General features: G+C 51.5%; 5 protein-coding genes and 2 non-coding genes across 7 annotated transcripts; all 7 read left to right on the top strand.

The window, feature by feature from the left end:
* Positions 1 to 514: 514 nt before the first annotated feature.
* Positions 515 to 2,971, top strand: CBF2 (Cbf2p; the record flags this gene model as incomplete). The annotated part of the gene is made up of 1 exon (XM_002555090.1): positions 515 to 2,971. The coding sequence occupies one exon, from the start codon at positions 515 to 517 to the stop codon at positions 2,969 to 2,971; it is 2,457 nt and encodes an 818-aa protein (XP_002555136.1).
* A 201-nt stretch (positions 2,972 to 3,172) lies between these two features.
* KLTH0G02222g (KLTH0G02222p) lies at positions 3,173 to 4,489 on the top strand (the record flags this gene model as incomplete). The annotated part of the gene is made up of 1 exon (XM_002555089.1): positions 3,173 to 4,489. One exon carries the CDS (start codon positions 3,173 to 3,175, stop codon positions 4,487 to 4,489), a length of 1,317 nt encoding a protein of 438 aa, XP_002555135.1.
* A 573-nt stretch (positions 4,490 to 5,062) lies between these two features.
* KLTH0G02200g (KLTH0G02200p) lies at positions 5,063 to 6,352 on the top strand (the record flags this gene model as incomplete). The annotated part of the gene is made up of 1 exon (XM_002555088.1): positions 5,063 to 6,352. The coding sequence occupies one exon, from the start codon at positions 5,063 to 5,065 to the stop codon at positions 6,350 to 6,352; it is 1,290 nt and encodes a 429-aa protein (XP_002555134.1).
* A 699-nt stretch (positions 6,353 to 7,051) lies between these two features.
* On the top strand, positions 7,052 to 7,124 carry KLTH0G02178r. The gene has a single exon. It is a non-coding gene; the product is annotated as a tRNA-Ala (tRNA).
* A 145-nt stretch (positions 7,125 to 7,269) lies between these two features.
* KLTH0G02156g (KLTH0G02156p) lies at positions 7,270 to 8,352 on the top strand (the record flags this gene model as incomplete). The annotated part of the gene is made up of 1 exon (XM_002555087.1): positions 7,270 to 8,352. The coding sequence occupies one exon, from the start codon at positions 7,270 to 7,272 to the stop codon at positions 8,350 to 8,352; it is 1,083 nt and encodes a 360-aa protein (XP_002555133.1).
* Positions 8,353 to 8,679: 327 nt separating this feature from the next.
* KLTH0G02134r lies at positions 8,680 to 8,760 on the top strand. The gene has a single exon. It is a non-coding gene; the product is annotated as a tRNA-Leu (tRNA).
* A 594-nt stretch (positions 8,761 to 9,354) lies between these two features.
* Positions 9,355 to 11,484, top strand: KRE6 (beta-glucan synthesis-associated protein KRE6; the record flags this gene model as incomplete). Its single annotated transcript, XM_002555086.1, has 1 exon — positions 9,355 to 11,484. One exon carries the CDS (start codon positions 9,355 to 9,357, stop codon positions 11,482 to 11,484), a length of 2,130 nt encoding a protein of 709 aa, XP_002555132.1.
* Positions 11,485 to 11,877: the final 393 nt, after the last annotated feature.

Raw genomic sequence — 11,877 nt, 5'->3', positions numbered from 1 at the left:
CGCGGCTAGGAAGCCGGGCGAAGCGGGACGCCCAAGACGCGCAGCGCGCTGCGCGCAGTCTTCGAGGGGAGCGGCGGCGGTGGCGGCAATGGCGGCAAAGGTGGAGGCGCCGCGTATAGCGGGTGAGTACAGTGGTGGGTACAGCGGCGGGTGCGGCGGCGTGTGCGGCGGCGTGTGCGGCGGCTGGCTGGAAGGGCGCGGAGCGCAGGGGACCCTTGGCGGGTGACTAAGCGGGTCGCCGGAGACGGCGCTCCCGGGACAGCGCTCCCGGGGTCCGTGATATGTGACCCTTTGTGGTCACGTGCGTGTGTGCATTTGGTCAGGTGATCGGAGGGCGGCTGTCAGGTGGACGTCAGGTGACTACCAAAGCGATCCACACAGCTGTCACTTCCTACGCGCATCGGTCGCGCCCGCATCGCGACCTTGCAGGAGAACTACAACGCGCGTGCGCGTAAGCGCGCGCGCTGTGTTGAAAAGACGAGCCAGCTTTCCCGCCAGGCCGACCGCTCTCTGCATGCCCGACGTTCCCTCCCGTCCAATGGACCCGCATCTGCACATAAAGGCCCTCGTCGACACGCTGGCCCCCAGGACCGCGCACCAGTACAAGCTCTACCACACCAAGTTCATCCAGTGGTGCCGCGACAACAAGCTGCTGCGACGCGACCCCGGCGCAGACCACCCGTACCGCGACATCGTCGTCACCGCTACCCTTGTGCATTGCTTCGTGCTGTCCCAGTATGTGTGCGTTTCGGACTCGCAGTTCAGCGCTTCGGTGCTCCGCAAGATGATCAGCGCGTTCAAGTTCCTCCACCGCGTGTGTTGCGCCTACGAGCCGGACTACCCGTATGAGCTCGACCACGACTACCTCGAGGCCGTCGCCCGCCTGCACGTCAGCGCCTCTGCCGAAAACCCGCCCTTCTCGCCGCTCCATCTTGTCTCGGTCAACATGTGGACCCCGCACTCTAATCGGCTCTCCGAGAAATACTTCAAGGGCGGCCTGGAACGGCTGCGCTTTCTTGTCGACTTCCACGTCCAGCAGTACTGGCACCTGCCCTTTGCCGACCGCGCTCGGCTGAAGCTCGGCGACCTGCGCTTTGCCGCTGACCCCGGCATGCTTCACGTCGTGCGCCAGGGGCAGCACGGCGCGGACGCGCCTGAAACCGTCCAACAGTTAGCGCTTCTGCCGCAGCGGGTGCCGTGGATCTGCCCTCTTGTGAGCCTGGCCGCCTATCTCTATCTCAGATTCTACGGCGCACCCAAGGCCTACAAGGGCGACGGCTTCCCAGATCTTTTAGGCGCCGATGAGTGGGCCTTCCTTCCCATGGTCCGCGGAAAGTCGCTTGACAAGTATCCGCGCGAGGAGACTATGACCAATTACTACGCACACGTCTTCCGCCACTGCCACCTTCCTTACAAGAGGCGAGAGTACTTCTACAACAAAAGTGTCGACTACTGCCAATACCCCGAGATACGACGCACGGAATTGGACCAGCTGCAGGAGATCGCGCCCGCCCAGCAGCGCGAGCTTTTCCCACACTTGATCCCGCTCGACTTTTTAAGACACATGAACCACTTTCCGGTCTACGAGCCACCCTCCGAGAACCACTACGCAGACTTGGCGAACGTGCCAAAGTCTCTTCTCGTTCAGGTGTTCCCTGAGATCGAAGAGTACAAGAGAAGCTCGATACCTCTGGGTGAGCAGGCGCAGCACTTCATTGATGCTCTCCAGCTCTTGAGAAGTGCGTTGGTTTCAGCCCTTCCACTCTTTTACCACTTCTTTCCGGAGCACGACCTGTTCAAAGACCCTATGTTCCAGAACGCGGAGTTCCAGGGCTATTTCCACCAAAAAATAGAGCAACTGCGCGCCACCGACCAGCTTCAAAGCTATGATCCTGCTGCTTTCGGGCTGGTCGAAGCCGAACGGGATTTTGCTGCTCCATCTCAACCGCCTCAGGCTCTCAATGTTCCCCCTAGCGCTGACACGCAAGACCTGCAAATCTATCTCCGTGATCAAACTTTCCGCATGGTCCAGTTCCAGACAACTTCCAATTTTCACCTGCTTCTCCAGTCTCTGAGCCGCATCTTTGAGAAGCTGGAGACCAAAAAGAGCAATCGTGAATATATCATTCACCAGCTAGGATCCCTGGAGCAGACCCTGCAAGACCAGATCGCTGCGAGTAAACCTCAAGATGTTAAAACAGAAGAGGAAACAAGCAGCAGCTCCACAAATGGCCCCAAACAAGAAACACGAGAATCACTTCCTGCTGGAAAACTCTCTAGGCCAGCCGTATTCGATAGCGATGCCGAAGATGACGATGACTACAAGGAGGAGGACGATAACGAAGACAACGACGACGAAGTGGACCCTAACTTGCAAAATGAGCTACAGGCGCTTGTTTCTCAAGTCATGGACACTAGGTTCAAATCTGCTGTGGAACAGCAAACTGCTCAAATTGAACGCCATGTCCAGAGCTTAATAAGCGCCCAAGTCAAAGAGGAGGTCCGCAAGCAACTTGCCCATTTGCTCAATCAGCAATCCTCTACTCCAACCCCGCAACCCTCGCAGCAACCTGTGACCATAGCGCCCAAGCGCCCACGAGAAGAGCAGGAGCCACCCTCCACCGCAGGAGAGTCTACTTTCGCGATGTCCCCTCAGTTGACTAGTATTGAAGATATTATACTGGAGTGGTTTACCCCAAATCCTGAGCAGGGAAATGAATGTGTCCACACCATGAACAAGAAATTTGGCAAAACTTGGAGAGCGGGCTCCCAGGAAGCGACCCACTTGTACAAACAACGCAAACTCATCATTGAGTTCTACATATGCCTGGTAAATCAGCGCCAGATGGATCGTTACGAGGCCGTTGCGGTTTGCGAAAAGCTGAGAGACAACGCGTCTATCCAAGAGTTCAGTAACATGCTTAAAAGCTGGAAAAAGGGCCACAACAACTCTTTCGACGGTCTGGGGTGACAGTTGAATGCGTGATTAAGCTACTGACAACCTTAAACGATCATCTCGTCCTAGATGATGAAGCCTCTGAAGATGTGAAAGGAAAGCGTATACAGAAATATTAATAACGCTTTAGTGCCATCTTACTACTGCCCTATGCTTGACGTACTATGAAGCTCAAGGAAGCCGAGTAGATCAACTGCAAGGCAACTTTTGATTCTGATGTCACTAGCGCTACTGTTATTCCTCCTTCAAGGGGTCTGTGCTGTAATAGTGCCCTGGTTGGATAACGACCCCTTTGCCGAGAGTACGGAAACACATAAACTAGATTTAGGATACCCGCCGGTGTTGTCCCCTGACGAAATTACCGATGACACTCGCAGTTTGCCACACGAAGGGTTTGTACCGCAGTTTGTCATAGATAACTGTCCTCTAGTACATCTCTACAGCGAAGAAGAGTATTGGCCGGCAGACATTTCCGACTTCGTCAGGCACTTCAACATCCAGCTCTCAAACGGATCAGTATTACAAGAGCATCCTCTTGACCTACAGGACCTCAAGTCTAAAATTCAAGGACCTGCAGGCGCCATCTCTGGCCGGGAAACATACCTGAGCTCCGTGGACGACTTCGACAAGGATCCTCGCTGGTTGCTCGGCCACGAGCCAGATTATGGTTCTGGTCAAATAAAGAACGCACCAGCCATTCTTATTGTCGTTGACAAAGGAAACGGGTGGGTGGATGCTTTTTGGTTTTACTTTTATTCCTTCAACCTGGGGCCTTTTATAATGGGCTATGGCCCGTGGGGCAACCATGTTGGGGACTGGGAGCACTCCCTCGTGCGATTCTTCGAAGGTGAGCCCAAGTATTTATGGATGAGTGCGCATGGCGGGGGAGGCTGTTACCGATTTGATGCCATTGAAAAGAAGACTCGGGTGCAGTATTCAAACAACCATCGCACTTCGAAGATTTTGCAAAGGCCTTTAATATTTAGCGCGAGAGGCACACACGCCAACTACGCATCCGTGGGGCAACACGCGCATGATGTGCCCTTTTTCTTCAGCGCCCTGAGCGATTTTACAGACAGGGGCCCTCTTTGGGATCCATCTCTCAACTACCTCGCTTACACCTATAATGGGACGGTTGTCACACCTGTGTCTGATCGAGAGCGGGAGTTGGGAACTAAGTGGTTGCACTACATGGGTCATTGGGGCGATAAACAACTTCCATGGAGTGATCCGCGCCAAAGGTGGTGCCCTGTCCAATGGCGCTACATTGACGGGCCCCGTGGACCACTCGCTAAGAATCTTGGGAGAACCTCGTTATGCCAAAGAAGCAAGTGGTTCAATTTCTGGGGGGGCTGTCCTGCTAGGAGGAAAATTAAGAGAGGACAGGGGCTAGATGCGGAACATAATGACCTTGTGGGAGACAATTGTGGGATTCTACTTTATAGGGTAAGACCCAAATGGCTGCGTACACTAATGAGATTGATAATGTGGCGTGGTATTGCATGCTTCATAATGGATTATTTTACAGGATAGAAGATTAGTGGGAAGATAAATAAACGTGTAACCAAATACTATAATACATCTTCGAAACGAACCCGTAAACATTCGGCTCTTTTAATATCACTTCATTCGTTGATGGGACTCAAGGAGGCTTAGGAGCTTTGTTGTGATGTATGTGTCAATTTTTATGTAAAGATTTAAATTACTGTCTTACGAAATTCCAAGACAATGTCCTAAACATAAACAGTTGAAATTGACTTGAACTTAGGAATACAGCGACAACAACGACATTCAGTAGTTGGTAAGCACGAAAGTGCATAACAGAACCGGTTTTGACCAGTCGTCTTATCAAGACCAAAATGGAGAATATTTTGGGGGAAGCGCTGATCAATTGCCGCTGACAGATAAACGCTGACAACGTGCGGTCACGTGACTACAAAATGCGATAAGCTTCTATACATTTCTGCACTTTTCGAGAAAAGGGTAGAATATCACAGCCGCCCAAGATTAAATATATAAAAGGAATCATAATGGGATATCTTAACGTCTCAACTCAACTGTTTCTAATCAATCAGGAAACAACAAACTCAAATAATCAAAACATTAATGTTTCACTTTAACCAATCTCCATGCATTTTCGACCGTGAGCCAGCGGTCGAAGGGTTTTTGCCATTTACGGTGGCGCCAGATCAGAAGAGAAGAAGGGTTTGCTGCCAGCCTTTCTACAACAACGCGATGAAACGTGACAGGAAAGGGATAAGGTTTGACGTCACAGAAAACCAACAAGAGTATGTGCTTTCGGTCTACAAGAACGTGGCCGAAGATACAATGTCTAAAGCCATTTGCGACCAACTTCAAAAGCTTAGAAACGACCGTCCCCCAACCTACCACGTCGTAAGAGACTTCTTCGGCAACGAGTACTATGTCCAAGACCATGAGGACGACGAAGATTTTATGAGGCACGCTATCGCCAACCTGGATCTGTCGCCTATTAAGCGCCAGGTCGCCAGGCAGGTTTTCAGAGACTACGAAATAACATTGAACCACAGAGGCGACGAGCTTGTTCTTATGAGCAGAAAGGACGGGCTGTTCAAGGAATTTTCGCTCGGAATAGAATTCGAGGATGTATCTGTCAAGGGCTTCGACATGATTAGCGAGAGCGTGGCCGTTCTCAAAATCGGCATCAAGAAGGCTCAGAAAGAAGTCCCTCAAATGTACCATATTGAGTTTCAACCATCCTCCAACGACACTCAACAACAAGAGAAGATAGAACAGCAAGAGCAGCAAAAGCTAATCGAGGCTGCGCAAGAAGAAGAGCTTGCAAAGAGGGAAGCTGCTGCCACTTTAAAGCAGCGCGAAAGAGCGCAGGCCGCTCACTATGCTCAGATCAAGAAACAGGAAGAGCTTGCAAGAAAGGAGAGAGCTGCTTTGAGAGAACGCGAAGAGCAGCGTGCGATTGAAGCAGCAACTTTGAGAAAACGCGAGGAGCAACGCGAGAGGGAAGTGGCCGCTCTTAAGAAGCACGAAGAGGAAGAACGTGCGAGAGAGCAAGAAGCCGCGCAGCGCGAGGAAAAAAGACACGCTATTTCCCAAAAGAAAGCATTCTTGGTTGAGCAAAAGAGGAAGCGTCGCCAGCAAGAAAGACAAAGGCGCGCAAAGTCTCAGAAGAACGAAAAACAACCTGAGAAGAAGAACATCTCTCCAAGTGACTCCCCTCATAATGTTGTGATCAACATCAACTTCCCAAACGCCGTTAGCGAGAAGACATCAGAGAAATCTCGCGGCCGCTCTCGCTCCCCTGTTGTTCTGGAGGATGTTGACGACGAAGAGGAATTTAGATACCGCAGATCACTTGACAAGTCTCCACGGGGATCCTCAATCATCGACGACATGTAATGTACATAGACGTAATAATAATATTATCATGCCATAGACTTGTTAACACGACTTTGTTGGCGCAAACAACGCTGTTGATGCATTAGAATTTTGATCTCACTGCATACTACCGTCAAGAAAAACGATAGCCGAGGGTACTCGCTGCAAGATGCGCGCGCATTGTAACACAAACCCAGCAGCTTTTTAAAGCCTGCGAAGTCCACGAATCAGCACAAGAGATTTTTTCTAAATAATGCATGCTGCAAGGTCTTACGAACAAGAGTAAGTGCAGACTGCCAGGTGAAAGCCTGCCAGCATGTAACCAGTGACCGCGCAATATTCGATGCATGAAAAACTGGACACTTGGCCCCAAATGTCTAAATGATCCGAGGCTTAAACCATGGATGCGTCTCATAAGTTCGTGACAATGTAGTTACGAGCAGAGGAGGAAACGATCAACCGTAAATAGCAGAAAAGAGTTACGAAGAGGCACGATCCCCGCGAGTCCTGCGAATTTCGCTAACCCTGTGGGTCCTGCGAATCCTACGAGTCCTGCGAATCCTGCGAATCCTGCTGCGAGTCCCTGATACGAGGTTGCCTTGGTGCTCCTAATTGAGCCATGCAGCAGGAGCAAAATAGCCCTGTTAACAAGGCAAAAGCTTCGCACCTGACCTAGAGACTACGTTATATCGATACCTTTATTTACCTCTTCCATCAATTGGGCGTGTGGCGTAGTTGGTAGCGCGCTCCCTTAGCATGGGAGAGGTCATCGGTTCGACTCCGGTCTCGTCCATTTATTTTTTTGCGTTTCATGCATTAGTCAGGGAAGGAGAAGACCCGAGTCGAATTGCCACACGTTAAACGCGGGAAGAGCCATTGCGTCACAGTTGGTACATATAGGACAGGGAGACGTGGGCTTTATCTGCCGCTGGGAGCCCATGTGGTTGTCCGCAGGCACACCATTTATAGGTGCCATTGTCTTGGGAATATTAAAGCCACAAGGGCCTTCAGAACTACTTGTTCAGTCTTTCAAGATGCCGTCCAAGAGCCAGAGCCTGATGGGACAAGATGGTGTACGCACGTTCCAGGATATGCTATACCAGCACGCGAGGGCCATGAGCCACGTTTCGGTGTATTACGCCACTGAAGAAGTTGGGGTCAGCGAACTGTTACACACACTGGTGCAGGTGCTGAAGAAGGGCAGTAAGCTGGTATTTTTGGGTAGCGGAAAATCGTTCAAGATTATACTCAAGACTGTGGCGATGTTAACGTCTCTCGGTATTGACTCGCGATACTTGCACCCCAGCGAGGCGCTACACGGCGACATGGGCGCAGTGCGCCCCGGAGACGCCCTGGTGGTGTGCTCCAGCAGCGGCGAGACACAGGAGCTGGTACAGTTCCTGGAGCATGCCGGACGCGTGCTCGAACCTTCAGTCAAGGTCTTGGTGACGTCAAGCACCCAATCCACGTTGCACGCCCTGGTCGATCAGGTGCTATACGTGCCGCAGCCCGTCCAGTTTCAGGAGAAGACGCTCCAGGACGGGCTGCCCTCGCCCACAGTCTCCACGACGTTGATGTTGACTGTGCTGGACTGCTTCTGTCTGGCGCTCACAGAGCTGTACTTTGACGGCGACACCGCGAGGCGGCGCGAGTTTTTCCGCAAAATGCACCCTGGCGGCGGGATCGGCAAACAATCGCAAGTGCCCGTACCCGTACCCGTGCCCGTGCTGATGCCGATGGCGCTGCACAAGGACGCGGTCGGAGCGCCGATCGACTCAACGGTGTGTGGTCACGTGCCAGACGGCGCCTCCGAGAGCGAGTTCTTGCAGTCCATCGTGCAGTTTGACTACTGCGTCGTCGCCGGTGTGCGCTATGACTCGCACGTGCTACAGCATCGCTACCGCGAATGGAAGCGTAGCATGCCCGCGTTCCCTTTGAAGTACAGCGCAGACAGGTCGTGGAATTTAGCGGCGCTGCTGGCGTCAGCTGTGGTGGCTGCCAACCAAGCCGATTCAATGTAGATAGACTGTATAGCAAGGTAATACTTCCCGGAGAGCAGAGGAGGCATGAGAAATGGTGCTTTCGTTAACAGTTACATTAAATAAGTTTACACGCCGCGCCGCTGCTTGCGAGACACCTAGCGTATTGTTCGGCGGCTGGCCGGCTTTGGCACCGGTCTGTGCTTTTACGTGTGGTGCGGGAGCTGACGAACTCCTCTTGCAATCTGCGCATCCTAAGAGATCTGAAATCATTCCTCCAACCTGACAGAAATGATTGACTATAAAAGCTCATTCAAGAAAACATACTACCTACATATTGCAAGGCCTCATTCACTTCTTCAACGAATTGGTACTCTGGCCGAGCGGTTAAGGCGCCAGGTCGAGGTCCTGGTCTCTTCGGAGGCGCGAGTTCGAATCTCGCGGGTATCATTATTTTTGCGAGTTTCTTTCTAACTCGGGCTCTGCCCTAATTTTTTTTCTCGGTGGGACTGTCCAAAAATAGAAAGACCTGGGCTGGCCCCGCCCGCGACGCGAAAAAAAGGCACGCTGGCGGCTTAGCCTCGCCCCGCCACCGTCCAATTGTTGTCGCGTTCGCGCAGTGATCGCTACACCAACGTAGAGCCTACATTCTCCTTCGTGTGACGAAGCCGCCGTATGAAGCGTGCCGAAAAAAAGTGGTTCCAAGGAAGGACTGGGAGAGAGCGAAAGCTAGGAAAAAAAGGCCGGAATACCGTTGAGAGCAAGCTGTATCATTAAGTACCGACGCCTACCCTTCCCGCTCACACGCTCGCACGAAAGCTTGCGCAAACGCTCGCTCACAGACCTCCCTGACCGTTCTTCTGTGGTCAGAATATCTTCTCTGGATCTTCGACAAGTGAACAGCGGATCACTTATAACGAGGAGCGAAACAGAGGCTCTTTTGCATAGCACAGTATTTTTTTGACGCCTGGAAGACCGGTACTTACCAGATCATCTTCCTAGACTCAGCTCTCAGCTACAACTGGTTCCAGTACTTCCGTACCTATGTCAGTTCGAAACTTGACCAGCAACACGCGTGAGCAGCAAGCTTCGTACTCGGGTGGAGACCAAGGCAACGCTTCTGCGTCACAGAACGTTCCCGTAAGGAATCCGTTTACCGATGACGCGGAAGACGACACATACGCTTCCTATAGCGCCAGTGACACATCCCTACTACACCACGATGATGGCGCTAGCGCTACAGACGCGGCTGGGGCTGCCGGAAGCGCAGCTGTCGGCTCGCGCGACGTCTCCGATTACAAGGGCTACTACTCGAAAGGCGCGGCGGGTGCGCGCCTTACACCGGGATCACGAGCTGGTCCTGCCGCGTTGCCCTCCAGCAGCTCACTCAGCTCCCACACGGGGATATCCAACAACGATATTACGGCTCCTCCGGGATTTGACCGCTATCCGGTGGTCGGGTCTCGTGTGGCATCAATGGCGCCCGTTGGCGGTGCTGCTGCCGTGGGAGCCGCCGGTGCAGCCGCTCACAATGGCTCTCACAATAATTCCTCTGCGTCCATCAGCTCGTCAGACCCCTTCATAAGCGACCAGGATTTCTCGCCCTTTGGAGGCTACCCAACGTCCTCTTTCCCGCTGCACCTCGACGAAAAAGAGGACGATGATTACTTACACAACCCAGATCCGGAGGAGGAGGCCCGCCTGGACAACAGCAAGTTCATGCTAGATTTCAAGCACATGGACCGCAGATCTGCCGGTGGGTTTTTCGGCTTCCTGTTCTTATTCCTGGGTGCGCTAACGCTGTTCGTCGTCCTTCCTGTGCTCACTTTCACGGGTGCGGTCGACCACGGTAAACCACAAACTATCACATACCTTTCGCTCTACGAGTACCCCCAGTTATCTGCTATTCGTACATCGCTCGTGGACCCGGATACTCCAACCTCTGCGAAAACGTGGAAGGCCAAGGACGGTTCCGAGTGGCCACTTGCATTTTCAGATGAGTTCAATGCTGAAGGAAGAACGTTCTACGATGGTGACGATCAGTTCTGGACTGCTCCAGACTTCCACTACGCCGCCACTCACGATTTGGAGTGGTACTCGCCAGACGCTGTTACCACTGCAAACGGTACCTTGAAACTTCGCATGGATGCTTACAAGAACCACGATCTGTACTACAGATCCGGTATGCTGCAGAGTTGGAACAAGCTATGTTTCACACAGGGTTATATCGAGGCCTCTGCTAACCTGCCTAACTACGGTCGTGTGATCGGTCTGTGGCCGGGTATGTGGACTATGGGTAATCTGGGAAGACCTGGCTACCTTGCCTCTACCGAGGGTGTGTGGCCTTACTCTTACGAAGCCTGTGATGCTGGTATCACTCCTAACCAAAGTTCGCCTGATGGTATCTCTTACCTGCCTGGCCAGAAACTCTCCTCGTGTACCTGTGACGGCGAAGACCATCCAAACCAAGGTGTTGGTAGAGGTGCTCCTGAAATCGATATTATTGAAGGTTCTGCTGACACATACATTGGAGGGTCAGGTGTTGGTGTAGCATCTCAGTCGCTACAACTTGCTCCTTTTGACATCTGGTATATGCCAGACTACGACTTTATTGAGATTCACAATAGTACCGTTACAGCAATGAACACGTATGCTGGTGGTCCATTCCAGCAGGCCGTGTCTGCAGTTACAGCTCTGAACGTTACTTGGAACGAGTTCGGACCGGATGCGGGCTACTTTCAATCGTATGGGTTTGAATATTTGAATGATCACGACACCGGCTATATCAGATGGTTTGTAGGTCAACAACCAACAATGACCATTCATTCTACAGCTCTCCATCCCAACGGTAATATTAATTGGAGGCCTATTAGTAAAGAGCCGATGTCTATTATTCTAAATTTGGGTATCTCCAACAATTGGGCTTATATCGACTGGAACTCCATTTTCTTCCCTGTAACAATGAGTATCGACTACGTCAGAATATACCAGCCCGAGAACGCCACGAGCATAACTTGCGACCCTTCAGGCTTCCCAACTTACCAATACATCCAAGACCACTTGAATGTTTACTCCAATGTTAACCTCACTTCATGGGAGGACGCTGGCTACACTTTCCCCAAAAACACTTTAACCGGAAATTGTAAGAGCTCTAAGAAGAATAAGGACTACTGATTCTAGTTGTGTGCTCACACAAAAGAAATATCATTCAACCCGGGCTTCGAGGTATCTGAAGCTCATCTGCATTTTTTTCGAAATCCTTCATCTCAAGATATTGGAGAGTAGTCGGAAGGGAATAGTTCCTAGAAGGACATTGAAACTCAAGTACCAAATAACGTGGGTTGGGCATGTGCTCTTCTCGCTCAATTTTGTTTTTCGCGGCGAAACATCTGTGCTACTGTATAATTTCTACTGAATTACTAAAGATGTTTATATGTACTAATAGGAAGGCCTTATAAATTATTATGAATTAAGACGACCAATAGTGATCGACATTAGCATCGTTGGTTGCTCGATAATGGGGCAAATTACTCTTGAATGGACAACGTATTATCGTATCTTATTATG

The sequence above is a fragment of the Lachancea thermotolerans genome, assembly GCF_000142805.1.
Source record: "Lachancea thermotolerans CBS 6340 chromosome G complete sequence".
In the NCBI taxonomy this organism is placed as follows: Eukaryota; Fungi; Ascomycota; class Saccharomycetes; order Saccharomycetales; family Saccharomycetaceae; genus Lachancea; species Lachancea thermotolerans.
This window is presented reverse-complemented; position numbering and strand designations above follow the sequence as displayed.